The sequence below is a fragment of the Dasypus novemcinctus genome, chromosome 21 (assembly GCF_030445035.2).
Source record: "Dasypus novemcinctus isolate mDasNov1 chromosome 21, mDasNov1.1.hap2, whole genome shotgun sequence".
NCBI lineage: Eukaryota > Metazoa > Chordata > Mammalia > Cingulata > Dasypodidae > Dasypus > Dasypus novemcinctus.
In genome coordinates, this window is record NC_080693.1 from 48,700,142 (window position 1) to 48,718,736 (window position 18,595).

Genomic DNA, 18,595 nt, shown 5'->3' on the forward strand with positions numbered 1-18,595 from the left:
GAGTGGATGTAGCTCAAGTGGTTGAGTGCCTGCTTCCCATATACGAGGTCCTGGGTTCAATCCCTGGTACACCTGAAAACAAAACAAAACAAACAAAAAAACCAACTCTCATTGGGGAGCAGGTGTAGCTCAGTGGTTGAGAACCTGCTTCCCATGTAAGAGGTTCTGGGTTTGATGCCTGGTACCTCCTGAAAAAAACAAAAAGATTAAGTGCTGATTTCTCATTGGAAACCAAGGAGGGAAGAAGGAATAAAATAAAGTCCGGGAAGCAAAAACTTGTCAACCATGAATTTATATCTGGCAAAACTGTCTTTCAAAAATAAGGGACAGAGGAAGACATTTCCAGATAAACAAAAACTAAGGGACTTCATCACCACTACAGTGGCCCCACCAGAAATGCTAAAATGAGTTCTACATGTTGAAAGGAAAGGACAGTAGACAAATGATTGAAGCCATATGAAGAAATGAAGATCTCTGGTAAAGATAATGACATGGGTAAATAGAAGTACCAGTATTACTGTATTGTTCATTGGTAATTTTTCTTTTTTACTTCTTACAGGGTCTAAAAGGCAAATGCATAAAATGTAATGATAAATCAATGGTTCCAGACTCAATAATGTATAAATACGTAATTTGTGACAAGAACTACAAAAAGGTGGGGGAATAGGAATACAGTTTGTGTATATAACTGAAGTTAAATCAGTATCAAAGCAAATGATTTAGAGATTTAGGATGCTAAATTTCAGCCCCATGGTAACCGCAAAGAAAATATCTGAGACTATAAAAACTCCTAGAGACAGAAAGTAGAGTATAGGTTACTAGGGGTGGCTGGGGTGGGGAGCAGGGGAAATGGGGAACTGATGCAAAATGAGTATAGAGTTTCTGTTTGGGATGAAGGGAAAGGTCTAGTATTGCATGATGGTGAAGGTACTGAAACAATAGTGACTGTGATTAATCCCACTGAAGAGCATGCTTGGGAGGAGGTGGGAAGATTTATCTTGTATATATTTTTCCACAATTAAAAAAAAAAGATAAACTAAACAGACAATAATAATTAAATGTAATACACAATACTGATGGAATCTAAGAATGGAGGAGAAAAGGCTCAAAAGTACATTACTGGGACATAAGAAAAAACTGGTATATAGAATATAAGTTTTATATCACCTAAATTTCTTGAACTTGATAATTGCGCTTAAGGTGATTATGTAAGTGAATATCCTTCATAGGAACTCTACGTGGAAGTATTATTGTGCTCAAGAATTATGATGTGGGCTCTCAAATGTTCAGGAAATTTTTTTTTTTAAAGATTTATTTTTTAATTATTTCTCTCCCCTTCCCTCCCCCCCAGTTGTCTGCTCTCTGTGTCCATTCGCTGTGTGTTCTTCTGTGACCACTTCTAACCTTATCAGTGGCACCGGGAATCTGTGTTTCTTTTCGTTGCGTCATCTTGCTGTGTCAGCTCTCTGTATGTGCTGCGCCATTCTTGGGCAGGCTGCATTTTTCTTTTGCACTGGGCGGCTCTCCTTACAGGGCACACTCCTTGTGCGTGGGGCTCCCCTACGTGGGGGACACCCCCGCGTGGCACGGCACTCCTTGCGCATATCAGCACTGCCCACGGGCCAGCTCCACACAGGTCAAGGAGGCCCAGGGTTTGAACCGCAATAAATAGAATGATATGGCAAAGGTGGCAACATGTTAAAATAGGTTTATCTAAAGGTGTGGGCCTATGTTGGAGTTCTCTGTATGGCGTTTGTATTATTTTTGCAACAGTCCTACAAAAGTTTGAAATTATTTCAAAATAGGAATTAAAAAATATGTAATTATAAATAAACTATGTTACAACATAAAAAATTGTTTATACCATAAGAAAATGGAGTGTAATTTCATATCTAGATTATTGTTATGGCAATGTTAATATGCAAATACACAGTTAATGGAAAGCAAATGAAAACTGATGTAATTGTGTGTGGAAACTGCAGGTATATTCTTTATCCTTTTTAAAAATTATTTTTATAATTTCCTTAAGCCAAAAAATATTGTCTTTCTGTCTCTATAGAGCTACCATTACTGGACATTTCATATAAATGGAATCATACAATATGCAGTCCCTTGCATCTGGTTTCTTTCACTTAGCCAGATTCATCCACATGAGCACTTAGTAGTTTGTTCTTTTTTTTTTTTTTTTTTGCTGATTAGTATTCCATTGTGTGGTTATACCAGATTTTGTTAGTCCACTCACCAGACGACAGACTATTGGGTTGTTTCCACTTTTTGGCTATTATGAATAACAGTGATATGAATATTTACATGTAAGTCTTTGAGGGACATATTTTTTCATTTTCCTTTGGTAGATTTCTAGAAGTGGGATTGCTGGGTGCTATGATAAATTTATGTTTAACTTTTTAAGAAATTACCAAACTATTGTCCAAAGTGACTGTACTATTTTACATTTCTAACAGCAATGTATGAGGATTTCTGTTTCTCCACATCCTTGAATTGAATGACTTGATCTTTTGTAATTATTTTTCTTTCCTTTAATTAGTGACTAGTGGTTTAAAGCATTAGCATTTGTTGCATTTTAGGAAAAATGAAAAGCAACAAATGAAAAATAAGTAAAGTAAGGAAGCTTTTCACTTTAGTTACCTGGACTGGGTTTAACAGGATCCTAAATTCTCCCAAAAGTCCTTCTCCCATGTTAGTTCCACTACGAGAGTTGGCCAGGATTATTAATGGCGTCCAATGCTTTCCAAGCTTAGAGGATAGCTAAAAAAAAGGAACATGAATGAAATGAGTTACTATCTCAGGGATAGGAAGCACTTAATTTTTTGTTCATGATAACAGCAGTGCTGTAATATACTGATAGAAAAATAACTATACTAGTACCTCAATACAATATAAAAATCAAAGAATGCTAAGAATAGAAAAGGAACTTAGAAATTGAATAATTCAATCTCCACTTAATGCATAATTTCCCTTGCCATTATTCTAGTTAAGACTACCAGTATATGCTGGAATATTCACGAAAGAAGGAACTCACTTATTACGTAGTCCATGCCAGTGCTAAATCAAATCATCAGAGTTTTTCTTTAAACTAAACTGAAAACCTGCCTTTCAGTAACTTTTATTCACTGTTCTACTTTTGCTTCCTAAAGCAAGTAATTCCCTTTGTTTTCCTAGAACTGTTGTACTCAAACATCTAAAGCACTATACCTTTTATGAGTCTTGTCTCCTGGGCTATAGGTTATAAGTTCTTTCAACCATTCATAGGATGAACATTGATTCTTCTCTATCTCTTACCTTGGTTGTCCTTTCCTGGGTTTATTCTAGTATACTTGAGTTTGTAGATATATTTTTTTTAATGGAGTAAACACAATGAGATTCAAGAGCCCATAGTCAAATAAGTTAATGTTTATCATAATCCAACAGTTTTTTTTCCTCTTCCCCTCTCTTTGTGGGTGTAACCATTAATGAAGCTATTAAATTGTTCTACTCAGTGATTCTCACCCCTTTTGGACCTCAGATTTAGGAGTTGCAAGTTTAAAAAATACTTATTACAATAACATTAAATGAAGTGCTAAATTAAAATAAAAAAAATGCCTTCTTTCTCTGCAGAAATTCTGCAAAGATCATATTTATGATGCAAAAATCTTAACTTGGAAAAGGTACAATTGAATTCTAAAATAAAAAGCTAAACAATTTTGGCATATTCCAGTAGGAAATAAATCTGTAAATCATTAAAATCATTCCAGTAAGAGATATATAAAAGCAGAAAAACACTGGCATGGTATCATACACATACTTACAAATTGAAACTGTTGCCAACAGTTTTAATGTTGAACATTATTTGTGGGAGCATCTAACGTGCAATGTAAATGTTAACTTATCTCTGGGTGTCCTATGTAAAGTTACAAATGGGAAAATTCTTTCAGAAAAATGTGTGAGGAAAATCTATGTTTCTTTTTCACTGACAAAAATCAGGATCAGATGTTCCCCCCAAAATACGGATTCCTGGGACCTACCCTAGATCTACTAAATCAAACATGGGGATTGAGATGGGCTCAGGAATCTGCATTATTAAAAAACTCCACAACTGATTCCAATGCAGGCAGTGATTCAGAAACCACTAACATAACATTTCCACTTTCATTTTAGACAAAAAAGAACTCAAGAGTCAAAACTTGTGACACAACTCTAGGAAGTGGGTAGAGTTTTACAGCTTCAATAATGGCCTTTTGGGAAGCGGACTTGGCCCAGTGGATAGGGCGTCCGCCTACCACATGGGAGGGCTGCGGTTCAAACCCTGGGTCTCCTTGACCCGTGTGGAGCTGGCCCATGCGCAGTGCTGATGCACACAAGGAGTGCCTGCCATGCAGGGGTGTCCCCTGCGTAGAGGAGCCCCACGCGCAAGGAGTGCGCCCCGTAAGGAGAGCTGACCAGTGCGAAAGAAAGTGCAGCCTGCCCCAGAATGATGCCGCACACACAGAAAGCTGACACAGCAAGATGACGCAACAAAAAGAAACACTGGTGCCACTGATAAGGATAGAAGTGGTCACAGAAGAACACATAGCGAATGGACGCAGAGCAGACAACTGGGGTGAGGTGGGGAAGGGGAGAGAGAGAAAAAAAAATAATGGCCTTTTATTTTCCTCTTCCTCCTGACCTTTTATCTCAGTTTATTTTATTCCAGGCCCTGATTCTTCTCACTCACACATACACACACACTCTTAATCTTTTCATGCATTTAGCATTATAAAGATCTAGAAATAAATTATAGAAGAAAAATAAACTCTAATTACCATTTCATAATTTGTTTTCTTGTCTTTACGCATTTGATTAATGGAGGTTAAATAACTTGGTGGAATGATGAGGTTTCTGAATTCTCCAAAGTCACACTTTTCACTCTTCAGGTTGCTTTTCATGCACTCATCATGTACTGTTTTCTGACACCAAATACACCTGAGGGAAGGAAGAAAAATAGACAAAAATTAAATTTTAAACCAAAATCTTACTGGTCTGCTAACCAATCATTTTTGTTAAAAAACAAACCAAAACAGTAATTTCATCACCTTTGAGCATAAGATCTGGCAAAGAAAAGAAACATAACTGTATTTGTATCTGGAAATAGGTGATAAGGCTTTTATTTTCTTCCCTCCCCTTCCATCCTGCACCCTGCTGTTTTTTTGCTTTCTATATCCATTCACTGTGTGCTCTGTATCTATTTCTCTTTTTGCCTTCTCTTCTCATTTTTCCCCTCTTTTCTCCTGGAGGATTCACCAGGATTTGATTCTGGGGACCTTTGATGTGGGGAGAGGTTTCCTGTCACTTGTGTCACCTCAGTACCTGTTTTTTTAAAAAGATTTTTATTTCTACTCCCCCCCTCCCCAGTTGTCTGCTCTCTGTGTCCATTTGTTGTGTATTCTTCTGTGTCTGCTTCTATTCTCAGATGGGGTCTCTGGGAAATGATTCTGGGACCTTGCAGAGTGGGAGAGGCGATTACTCTCTTGTGCCACCTCTGCTCCACGTTCTGCTACATTTTCTTATTTTCTCTTCTCTGTGTCTCCTGTTGCATCATCTTGCTGCACTATCTGCCTGTGTCGGCCGGCAGTCCTGTGTGTGGCGGCCTTCTTTGCAGGATGGCATTCCCACGCAGGGTGGCAGTCCTGTGCAGGGTGACATTCCCTGCATGGCCCGGCACTCCGCGTGGGCTAACTTGCCATGTGGCCCACTTGCCCTCACCATGAGGCCCTGGGTATTGAACCCTGGACTTCCTATATGGTAGACGGGAGCCCAATTGGTTGAGCCACATCCGTTTCCCAGTTTCTGGTTTCTGATGCGCCTTGCCTTGATTTTTTCCTTCGTCTCTCTTTTTGTTGTATCATCACCTTGCTGTGTGATTCCCTTGAACAGGCACTGGCTTGCTGTGTGGGCACTCATGGGGGCACTTGGCTCGCCACATGGGGCTGCCTTTTTTTTTTTTTTTTTACGAGGAGGCCCCAGGGATCAAACCTGGGTCCTCCCATATGGTAGGTGTAAGCCCAGTCACTTGAGCCACATCCATTTCCCGAATAATAAGGTTTTAACATAAATGGCAGTTGAATATGACAGTGGTTCTTCAATTGTTAGAGTCTCCAAAATCTCTTCAGGGGGGTCTTTGAGGTTAAAGTAACTACTAAGATGTTATCTCACCCTTATACTTTCAATAGTGTACAGTGGAGTTCTCAGAAAAGGTATTACATGAACTATTGTGCCAAATGAATGCACAAGCAGATATGAGATTCTAGCTGACTTCTATTAAGCCAAACTGAAGAAATGTACAAAACTGTAAACCAATGTTGTTGTTCTCAGTAAATCTGCATTTCTTTTATTTTCATGAAAGTACATAATTTCTGTTAACACGTAATGGGTTCATTAATATTTTCAAATAAACAATTTAAAATTTCAACTTTATTTTTTATTTTTCTCCCCTTCCCCACCCCCCAGTTGTCTGCTCTCTGTGTCCATTCGCTGTGTGTTGTTCTGTGTCCGTTTGTATTCTTGTCAGCGGCACCCAGAATCTGTGTCTCTTTTTGTTGTGTCATCTTGCTGCGTCAGCTGTGTGTGTGTGTGGCACCATTCCTGGGCAGGCTGCACCTTTTTTTTCGAGCTGGGCAGCTCTCCTTACAGGGTGCACACCTTGCATGTGGGGCTCCCCTACACGGGGGACACCCCTGCGTGGCAGGGCACTCCTTTTGTGCATCAGCACAGCGCATGGGCCAGCTCACCACATGGGTCAGAAGGCCCTGGGTTTGAACCTTGGACCTCCCATGTGGTAGGTGGAAGCCCTATCCATTGGGCCAAATCTGCTTCCCTCAACTTTAACTTATAACAGAGTAAATATTAAATAGATATAATCCACATAAACAAAAACTGGTCTAAAACAATGGTTTTATGTATAATGTATCTGCGCTGGTTGAAACAGGCCTATGAGTTCTAAAGTCCTACTTGCTCAAATGCCTTCCTGGAATGAGTCCCTGAAGAGTTTCTCAGGGACCAGTTTGAAAAAATCTTAAATTTATAATCATATATGAACAACACTTTAGTCAACAACATGGGCAGTTATGCAACAATAATTTATGTATTTCTGCATTTGAAATACAGAAAAAGAAGCATCTGCATTCAGATTTGTCTCTATATTTGGATCCAAGCATGAACCAGCAGGGAATATTGTAGGTGAAGACCCCCGATTTCTTTTTTTAACCTTCTAAGTATGTAATTCACTCACAGATAAGGTAGATCTAACAAAAGCAGGCTGTCAGAAAATAATGGTTATAATTAAATGAATTATGAAAAAAAAAAAGAGGATAAACAGTTCTCCATCCCAAGGTCAATTCTCTTAGCCTTCTATTTTAAGGAGTTTTTTTCCCAGTTGGATTTCAGATTTGTCAAGTAATTACTGCTATCAACGCAAGAGTTCTATTAATTGCTGAACAAAGAGTTGTCTGCATAAACTGTTAGAGAGGAAACGGAAATAACTTGCATAGTGACCTTTGTTGGTACTTGTTTTCAAACTAAGCTTGGGAAACTACAGCTGAAGTATAATACCAACACATACTGCTCTAGCATTAACTTCAAAATGGTGTAGTATTATTATTAAAAATAATCTGAAAAATTACCACTGAATTGATTCGTGATAGTTTCCTCTGGGAAGAAATGTGGGACTGATATTATTACTGACATAATTACTCTAATATTCTTTTGTATTGCTTGAGTTCCTAAAAATCAGAATATATTCATGAACTTCTTGCATAAATTTTAAGTTGTACTTTAAATGAGAAATTACCAGCTTATGCTTGTAAATTTAGAAAACATAGAAAGATATAAAATAAAAATCATCCAGTGATAATTACGCTTAACTTTTCGATATACTATTTCTCAGTATTAGTGCACAAATTTATTGTTTTTCAAAGTTAGGAATATGATACACACACACACAGCAGAACACTGCTTTTCTTTCCGCAATGTATCATGAACATTCACCCACGCCATTAAATAATTTTTAAGAACATGTTTGTAAAAGATGTAAAATATATCATACCATGTAGATATACCAGTTTATTTTACCATTTTTAAAAGCATTAGATTGTTTTGTAAGGAAAAACATGATGAACCACCTTAAACTTATATGAGATTACTTTCTCGGAATCTTAGAAGTAACTGAGTCGAAGGGCATACATTTTCCTAACATTCTTGATATGCCTGCCCAATTTGCCTGTTAGCACCGAATGAAGGTGTTGGAGAAAATACGGCTCTTACTGGAACAGAGAGATTGATTAACCATAAGCAAAGAATTTATTTATTGAGAAGCTCTCCCAATGGAGGGGGTCTGAAGAACAGACTTCAGCCCCCCCACCAGCATGGTGGGGGTTCTAAAGAGAGACTTCAGTCTACTCCTGGAAGGGCGGGACTTGAATTTATACAGAACTTTCCTAGGTGGGGAAATGATAGTGGGAGGGGGTTGAGGGTCTGAGTGAGGTAGTGGGAGGGGTCTTCTTGGAATGCTGCAGGAGCAAATGTTTCTTTTGATCTGTAAGGTTTTAAAGGGTTTGTAAATAGTGAAGGCTTCTGTCTCTGTCTCCCTCTGATATGCAGGTAGAGGTAGTAAAGCTCTCCATCTTCCTCTGATACGCAGATGGTGAAGATCTCTACCTCCCTTTACTCCTGTCTCTACGGGGTTCCTTTGTTTAACCTGTGGGAAAGTGCCACAAGGGGGCGGGGGTTTACCTTTTTCCCAGTGCATATCATGAGAAACTGAGGTATGGCTTGTTAATTATTACAAGCCTCTAACAGAAGGTATCTATTAGATTTAACACATACAAATAATGCTCACTAGTACTTAAAATTTTTCCTTGATAATCTGAATAGGCACAAAAGGTATTTATATTTTTAAAGACTTTTTTTTTTTTTTAAGATTTACTTATTTATTTATTTCCCCCCATCTTTGGTCATTAAACAAGGATGGATTTTTTTTTTTTGCCTTCTTTTATTAATGTATTCATGTCCTATATCCATTTTTCATGAGATTTTAACAGATGCATATACTTCTTATTTACCTAGAATATCAACCTCTTTTTCTGTCATGTTTTGTTGGGAACATTTTCCAGTTTTAAGTTTACTTTTTAAATATTTAAATTTATTCAATAGATCTAGATTTCCCTTTGTGATTTATTCAAATGCTTTTAAGCTTTGAAGTAATTTACTATTTCCAAATTAGATAAATATTCACACATAGTATCCCCTGCTCCCACAATTTATTTTTTTAATTTAATTTTATTCATTGTTTAAAAAATATTACATTCAAAAAATATGAGGTCCCCATTCACCCCCACCACCCCCACCCCACCACTCCCACCACAGTAACACTCTCCCCCATCATCACGACAATCCACTGCATCTGGTGAGTACATTTCTGGGCATCGCTGCACCCCATGGCCAGTGGTCCACAATTTATTTTTAATATTTGGTATCCTTAACTTTGGTACTTCTTAACCTTCGGGGTTACAGATTATAGCATCTCAATAAACTGTGAGGCTTTCTTAGGTGCTTATCTATCTAAGAACCATTAGGATAAGAATCCCTGTTTCAATCCATTTGGAATTTATTTTGATGTATAATTGAGAATGAAGATCTAAACTTTTGTACACAGAAACTACAAAAACTGCTAAAAATAAATCAGAGAGATTTAAATATATAGAAGGAACATTCTGTGTTCATGGATTGGAAGATGAAATATTAAGAAGTACATTCTACCAGAGCAATTTATAGGTTCAATGCAATCCCAATCAAAATTCTAACAGCATTACCTGCAGAAATGGAAAAGCCCATCATCAAATTTACATTTAAGGATAAGGGGCCCCAAATAGCTAAAGCTATCTTGAAAAAGAACAACGTTAGAGGACTCACATTTCCTGGTCTTAAAACTTATAACAGAGCCACAGTAATCAAAACAGTATGGTAATAGCACAAGGACAGAGATATAGACCAAAGAAATTACACTGAGAGTTCAAAAATCAACTCTTACATTTATGGCCAACTGATTATTGACAATGATGCCAAGCCTACTCAATGGGGAAAGAACAGTCTCTTCAACAGTTGGTGTGGGGAAAATGGGATCTGCATATTTAAAAGAATGAAGGTGAACCCCTACCTCATGCCATATGCAAAAATCAACTTTACATCCACAAAGAACTAAATTTAAGGACCCAAACTATAAACCATGTAGAGGAAAACATAGCCAAGCATCTTCAGGACATTGTGTTAAGCAATGGTTTCTTATACTTTACGCCCAAAGCACATGCAACAACAACAAAAATATATAAATGGGACCTTATCAAAATTAAAAACTTTTATGCATCAAAGGGCATTATCATGAAAATGAAAAGACAACCTACAGAGTGGGAGACAATATTTAGAAACCACGTATCTGATACGGGTTTACTATTAGAATATATAAAGAAACCTTACAACTCAAGAACAAAGATACATACAACCACATTTAATAATTGGGCAATGGGAAACGGACTTTGGCCCAGTGGTTAGGGCGTCCGTCTACCACATGGGAGGCCCGCGGTTCAAACCCCGGGCCTCCTTGACCCGTGTGGAGCTGGCCCATGCGCAGTGCTGATGCGCGCAAGGAGTGCCGTGCCACACAGGGGTGTCCCCCGCGTAGGGGAGCCCCACGCGCAAGGAGTGCACCCATAAGGAGAGCCGCCCAGCGCGAAGGAGGGAACAGCCTGCTGAGGAATGGTGCCACCCATACTTCCCGTGCCGCTGTCAACAACAGAAGCGGACAAAGAAACAAGACGCAGCAAAAAGACACAGAAAACAGACAACCGGGGGAGGGGAGGGGAATTAAATAAATAAAAAAGTAAATCTTTAAAAAAAAAAAAAAAAATAATTGGGCAAAAGACTTGAATAGGTATTTCTCCAAAGAAGATCAATAAATGGCTAAAAGGTACATGAAAAGATGTTCAACATCATTAGCTATTAGGGAAACGCAAATCAAAACCACAATGGGATACCATTCCATACCCACCAGTATGGCTACTATTAAAAAAATGGAGAGGATGGGGAGACGTAGGGTATAGGGAGTTAACACTTATCATGTACAAAGAGTTTCTATTTGGGACAATAGGAGTTTTGTTAATGCATGGTGGTGATGAGAGCATAACATTGTGAATGTAATTAACAGCACTGAATTATATATTTGAATGTGGTTAAAAGGGGAAATTTGGAAACGGACTTTGGCCCAGCGGTTAGGGCGTCCGTCTACCATATGGGAGGTCCGCGGTTCAAACCCTGGGCCTCCTTGACCCGTGTGGAGCTGGCCATGCGCAGTGCTGATGCGCGCAAGGAGTGCCGTGACACGCAAGGGTGTCCCCCGCGTGGGGGAGCCCCCATGCGCAAGGAGTGCGCCCGTGAGGAAAGCCGCCCGGCGTGAAAAGAAAGTGCAGCCTGCCCAGGAATGGCGCCGCCCACACTTCCTGTGCCGCTGACGACAACAGAAGCGGACAAAGAAACAAAAGCAGACAAAGAAACAAGACGCAACAAATAGACACCAAGAACAGACAACCAGGGGAGGGGGGGAAATTAAATAAATAAATAAATCTTTAAAAAAAAAAAAAAGGGGGAAATTTATGTCATATGTTACTAGAATAAACATTTTTTTAAAAATCCAAGGATCTGCACCATACAAACAGTGAACCTTAAGTTAAATCATGGATTATAGTTAATAGTACAATTATAAAAATGTGCTTTTATCAATGTAACAAATGTACCATACCAATGCAAGGTGATTTGTTAATAGTAGGGTGGCATATGGGAACCCTGCATTTTATGCATGATTTTTCTATAAACCCACACCTCTTCAAACAAACAAAACTAACCTTTTGTTCCCTCAAAGAGCCCTTGTCCTAGCATGACTTATAAAATTATCTTTTCTATCCCCTCTGATATGTGACACCATCTTTATCATTTACGAAATTCTCCTAAATTTCAGAATAAGATTCATTTAATCAAGATGATAGCTATTAGCCTGTATTCTGTAAAGGTAAAGCCAAAATACTACTTATTCAGAAACCATATGTAAATTTGAGACCTTGCTCTCTTTACACATTTTGTAATTCATATTTAACTCAAACTAAATTTAAAACCTGACAAGAAAATAAGAAATCGTTAATAAAGTCAATATTTTAGTGTTAGCAATCTTGTCATTGAGTAATTGCTTATCTTTATTTTTCCCTTTCTGTTTTTCCAACTTTTCATCTCGAAAAATTCCAAACCTACAGAGAACTCAAGAAAAGTAAAACAATCCACCCTTAAATCATTCCTTCACTTTAATTCTTATTTAAAATTTTCTCCCACGTTTTCTCTTTCTCCTGATATAAACTTGTACTTTGCTGAATTATTTGAAAGTGAACTGCAGATACTATGACATTCTACCCTTCACTTCAGCAAATATCTCCTAAAAACATGGACAGTCTGTTTTTAAAAATGCCTTGCTTTTTAAATTTCTTACAGTGAACATCGATATACCCACCACCTACATTCTAGCATTAACAGCTTACTGTAATTCCATTATTACATTTCTATCCATCCACTAATCCATCTTATTTTCCTTCCATTTCCAGGTAAACTGTAGACATCAGAATTGCTTCCTAAATGCTTTAGCAAGCAGACAAAGCCTGACCTGCAGTTCAGTATTGTTTATAGTTTTTTTTTCTTTTGATGGAAAATTTACATACAATGAAATGTACAAATATTGAGTACACATTAGCGGAGTTTTGACAAATCCACATATTTGTGTAACTCAACCACTTATCAAGACATAGAACATTACCACAACTCTAGAAAGGTCCCTCATACGAAAATATGGAAAGCTTCATGGATTTACACGTCCTTCTTGCTTAGGAGCAGGACTGCTTTACTTAAAAAACAAATATTTAATAAGGTAAAAAAAAATATGCTAGCAACACTGCTTATTCTTTTCTCTAAAAACAGAAAGCTCTTCACAAAAGCTTTTTCTTTTTTAGTATGCTGGAGGAAGCAGCTGAATTATATGTGAAGTTGAGATGATCATTTATAAAATTTACACTAGAATGAGGTCGGCAAATTACAAATAGTTCTGCCCCTGATTTTGTAAATAAAGATTACAGACAGTTAAACCCATTATTTTATATATTGCCTATGGCTGGTTTTGTGCAATGGGAGAATTACCTAATTAAGTATAGAACATATGGTCCACACAACCTGAAATATTTACTTTTTGGTCCTTTATGGAAAAAATTTCATCACCTCTGCTCTAGAAGATGATTTGATATCTTTTACTGTTTCAGATATTTAATGAAACAACACATACCAACCAGAGCACAGAAACATAAAATGAAGATCAAAGCCAAGACTAAAGTGGCCAATGTAATTCTCTTCTAAGAGACAGGTTTCTTTTATTAATCACAGTGCGTGTGGGTCTGAGTGTGCGCGGAGGGGAGGGGTAGTGGTGGTGGATCTAAGGAAAAAAGGCCTTGTAAATTAAAAAAGCACCTTAAGTCTTCTTAATGAGACAGAAGCCACAAGGAAGGAAGGTTTATTTAATAAATACAATGAACTTTTAAAAACATAGCCTAATTCTGTATTTTAGTCAGAAGAGAGGTGAGAAGAAAAAAGGATAAGGAAGGAGTGATACAATACTAGGTGCAGAAACACGTCATAGTGGTTGGGGGCAGAAGAGGCAGGAACAGGCAGAAAACCAGAAAAAACTACAGGAAAAGTAGACTCTAGTACAGTGCTTGGCACAACTGAATACTGAAAGAATGAGCACGAATTAAAAGGCCTTTGTCACTTTTTCTGCAGGTGTTAAGTGCACTGTAGGCTTTAAACAGTCATTGCTTGCCATGAAATGCTGACTTATTGACCAAACACTTCACAGTTCACTTAAAAACTGACATGCCTGAGAATGTGATATAGCCATGGAAGGAGCCAGAGAGGGACAGTCTGGTATGTGTTTCATGGATTTTAAATAGCTATTTGGTTTCTTCTTCTAACACATCTCATTCCTACAGAAAGTCAAGCAGACTGTAATCCTGCATAATATTATCGACTAACATAAATTAGTGCAGAACACTACAGAATATGTACAACTTCAGGACACTGTGCTCTCTTCTCCTGGGCATACTTAACACTTCCTAAATTACAGAGACAATTTCTTCCATGGGGAGATGGGCTGTGGTACAGAATTCTGGGAATAGACTCCTCAGTCACCTGTAAGAACAAACTAATAAGGAAAAGATCTATCATCAGAAACATTCATTGCACTCAAAGAGAAGGACACAAAATTAAGGAAAGGGACTCATGTTTTTAGAGGGCAAGAAAGATGCATAACAGATACAGTGGTTCAACTTTAGAATTCCCCTCAGGGCCTGTTTAAGCACAGATTGCTGGTCCGCAGTCCAAGTTTCTGCTTCACTGGATATGGGGTGGGCTGGATTACCAGATAAAACTGAGGATGACTAACTGAATTTTAATTTTAAGAGTAATTCTTTGGAATCCTTGTCCAAAATATTGCAAGGGACATGCTTATTCTAAAAAACTATTCTTTACCTGAAATTCGTAGTTTTACCTGGGCATACTCTATTTTTAATTGCTAGACAACCCTAGGATTTGCATTTCTGACAAGTTCCCAGGTGATGCTGCTGCCGCCGTGGAGATCTTATTTTGAGAACCACTGAGATATAGGATAATATGGCATTATCAAAAGGAAGGAAAATTGGGGCTGGGGGTGGGGAGATTAGGCAAGGGTTGCTGGAGGAAAGGAAATGAGCTGAGTCTTTAGTAGGACTAGAAGCTAGCCAGAAGAAAGGTAATTTAGACGGAGAGGAAAACCTTGAGAAAAAGAAAGGCAATTAAAGAACAAACAAACAAAACCCTGACAGTGTTTAGGGACTTCAGTCAGCTTGGTGTAGCTGGTGCATGACGTTTAACGCAGGTGGTGGTAGACCAGACTGGAAAGGCAGATGGGATCCATTAAGTTTTGCCCTAAACAGTGTCCATGCTAAATGTTATTTTTAAAGAAGTTTTTTCTGCCAAAAATAAACAAAAAAAGATACTTGTTATGGAGTATCAGCTTTCTATTTCAGTTCTTAAACATGTTAGAGGCCTTAATGTATTTCTTCTTAGAAAACACAGAAAAAAATCCATCACAATGAGGATGTTCAGACTTGAGGCTGCGACAAGGCTGGGTGTTACAGTATTCCTAGCTCTGTGCTGGAGTTAGAAATCCTGGAAGCCAGTTCTATCTTACCACCATGTAGACCTAAGGGACTTTAATGTTATCAATTGTAAAACGAGTTAAATAAATGAAGAGCAGAGCAGCACCCCTTTCTACCAATCTCTGACATTAACAAAGGACATCTATGCCTATTTTCCGACAGTATTTAAGAACACTAAAAGTATTGCCCAGTGTGTACGCATAAGCCGTTAAAATATTCTTGGTTCAATCAAGGTCACTAATTACCAAAACCATGTCATTTATCTAAAATGTTGAAAGACCATTTGGCAAAGGGAATATCACTATTAGAATCCTTTCTGAATATAGTTCATTTGGCACCAATACCTGTAGTAGGGAAAGATATTTAAAATGCTGTTTTGGAATGATCCTTGTTTACAATGTATATACTCACAGTACAAAACTGTGGATGATCAGTTTTGAAGTTCTAGGGAAAAACTAATGTTTCCATACCTCATTTTCCCCTAGGTAAAATGGAGATGATGGTAGCAAAAACTAAGAGCAGATGGGCTGAGGAGTGGAGCCTTGAAGCATTAATTTCAGCAAATGACTATGGGCAAAAGCTGCCCCACTGGACAATACTCGGGATGTTTACGAGCTCGCGTCCTCAGCTGGGCAGTTTCAGCCACTTGCAGGGCTCAAAGCCGGCCTCCAACACCCTGTAAGACCTTGACTCCCACTGCGCATTCTGGGACCAACAGCACCCGAGCGGGCAATACCTGTAATCGCAGAGCTTGGGTTGGCTGCCGCACTGCTGCTTGCAAACCACACAGTAACTGCACAGGGGGACGTTGCCCCGGATCCAGTGATGCGGCATGGCATCCAGGGCCCTGCCGTCGTTCTTGGTCATGATCTCCTTGCACTGGAAGCGCTTGTCGGCCTTCTTGAGGCAGCCCTCGTCCACGCGGAGCCCGCAGCAGTCGCAGAAGGCGCCCTGCAGAATGTGCTGCGCGCACACGCAGCAGTAGGTGGGCTGGCTGAACAGGTCCGTGTCGCGCCACCCGTGCTTGCTCTTGCGGAAGATGTCCCTGCGGTGCAGCTGCCGGCGCGACCGCTGGAGGCTACACCAGAAGGTGATGAAGACGGGCAGCAGCACCGAGCACAGCGTCCACAGGATCAGGTGCCCGTCCGCAAACAGGCCCGCGTAGCGCGGGCCCGGCGCCAGCCGCTTCTCCCCTTCCATCTTCTCCGAAGGCGAAGTCTAACAGGGAAAGAGACAGGCGGGGTCCACCTCCGGCTCGCTCTGCCCTCCCCGCCCTCCCTCCCGCGCTTCGCGAGGGGACCAAGGCGCCCTCAGTCCAGGTGGCTCCGCTGTCCCCAAGGGCCAGCAGTCCCGGTGGCCTGATCCCTTCGCGTCGAGGGGACGGCGCCCAGCTGTCACGCCCCCGCCCCCTCCCTCCGCATCCAGACCCATTTTCGGGAAAGCGTTCGGATGCCCAAGGCCGCCGCCTACTCGGCACCTCCGCGCCAGTCGGCTGCGGGCACAAGATGCGCGCAATAGAAATCGGCGGGCTAGGGCGTGATGGCGTCCGTGGCCACGGGCCGCCGGTAACCGTTAACCAGGCGCCGCACTCCTCACCGCAGCGCCCAGACACAAAGGGGTCCCCACGCCCGGGACCCGGGGCTGCCTCCTGGTCGCCGCCGACACCCAGCGCTCGGCGCGGCGCCCTCGCCCCTCTCGCGAGGCTTCTCGGGACCTCGGCCCAGCCTCGCCCGTCCCTCGGGCCCTACCTTGCGCGGACCGAGGCGCGGCTCTAGGGACCGCTCCTGCCCAGGCCCCGGGCGGCCCCCGGGCCCCCGTAGCGGCCAGCGGAAGCGCAGCGGCGGGGCGGACGCCGGGCACGCGGCCTCGGCTGAGCGGCGGCGTGCGGCGCGAGCGAGCACGCACGCACGCCGAGCGGGGCCCGCGCAGGCCGCGGCTGGGGCGGGGCCAGCCGGGGCGGGCGCTGTGGTTGCCCAATGCCGAGAGTCGAAGTGCGGGGCGAGGGCAGGAGGTGCGAAGAGAGAGCGCGGCCCGAGGGGGCGGGCCTAAGGGGGTGGGGAGGGGTGGCCGCGCCGGCCGGACGCCATGTGGCTTAGAGATTTGGTGGACCGAGTAACAGTGAGGGTGCGTGGGGGGACAGGATGGGTGGTTTGGAACGGCAGAAAGTTCTAGCATGAATGATTTAGTGAATCGGTTCAGCTTGTCTTTGACCTTCAGCCTCCCCCTCGCTGTTCGATGGTTTTGAATGTTGGGATGGAGAAAACGGGCACTTTTGAGAACGTTACGAACTGAGGAATGGGACAGTCCGGGTGAAAAATGGATAAATGTCACCTGTTCTCTTATATACTTCCTATGTGTCAAGCATTGTGCGGGACATTGGGAAACTCAACTGGCACAGAGGGCCTGGTGGGTTTAAATATGCCGAACTCCAAATGTTTCTTAGCCCTGTTTATACTGACTTACTGTACCCCAACTTCCAGCTCGGTATCTGTTAGTCACAGTGCTAAGTTCAGCATGCCCATTTTATGGTTGACGAAAACCCAGGCACAGAGAGGTTGAGAAACGGACTTGATGTCACACACCCAATGTTGGTATTAAGATCACTTTGTTTTAATTTGGTCATCCGAATCAGCTTCGATCTAAAATGAAACCATCAGGGAGAGAGTTTATCTAATTTTGGTGCTTTTCTGAGAATCTTGCCGTGTGGATCTTGTAAAAATGCTGATTCTGACTCAATAGATCGTGGAAGGGGCCCGGGATGTGATTTTCTAGGAAGTCCCCAGGTGGTGCTGCTGCTGCTGGTTCCTGACCACAATCTGAGAAGCAAGGCTAACGCATTTAACAGCCTGGCTTATAAAGACAGCGGGTAGGGCAGTGAAGTGGGCACTTTAGTGTGGGATGGCGAGGCCTGGGATCAGAGCCGCGCTCGCACCTCTAGCCCTGTCCTGTTGTGCGCCTCCCTTCACCTCTCAGGGCCTCACCTTCCTCATCTGTAACACCAGAGGGTAGGACAAGCTCTCCTTCTGCTCAGGTAGCCCGCCTGAGTGTGGAAATGTCTTTGTCTTTTATGAATACGAGCTGAGGCAGAACCTTTAAATTAGTTTAGATTTGAAAAGGTAGCAAAAGAATAATACATTTAAAAAGTTAGGTGTCCCCCCCCATTCCCATTATAGAGCAGTTGAAACTACAGAAAAGTAAAAAGGAAGAAAAAAAATTACCTTTATTTTACCCCAAACACAGCTTGTGTTTTAATATTTTGGGATATTTTCTTTCATTCTTTTCTTTCTTTCTTT

At 41.1% G+C, this 18,595-nt stretch overlaps 1 protein-coding gene across 1 annotated transcript in view; it reads right to left on the minus strand.

Annotated features, from left to right (window-relative positions):
• DGKE (diacylglycerol kinase epsilon) overlaps positions 1 to 17,156 on the minus strand; it is a 34,104-nt gene extending 16,948 nt beyond the window's left edge. Inside the window, exons 1-4 of the mRNA XM_004481246.4 lie at positions 17,051 to 17,156; positions 16,039 to 16,520; positions 4,800 to 4,959; positions 2,647 to 2,766 (exon numbers count right to left, since the gene is read on the minus strand). Coding sequence (XP_004481303.1) covers positions 2,647 to 2,766; positions 4,800 to 4,959; positions 16,039 to 16,502 — 744 coding nt within the window. The 5' untranslated portion in view covers positions 16,503 to 16,520; positions 17,051 to 17,156. The remainder of the gene's footprint in view (positions 1 to 2,646; positions 2,767 to 4,799; positions 4,960 to 16,038; positions 16,521 to 17,050) is intronic.
• Positions 17,157 to 18,595: the final 1,439 nt, after the last annotated feature.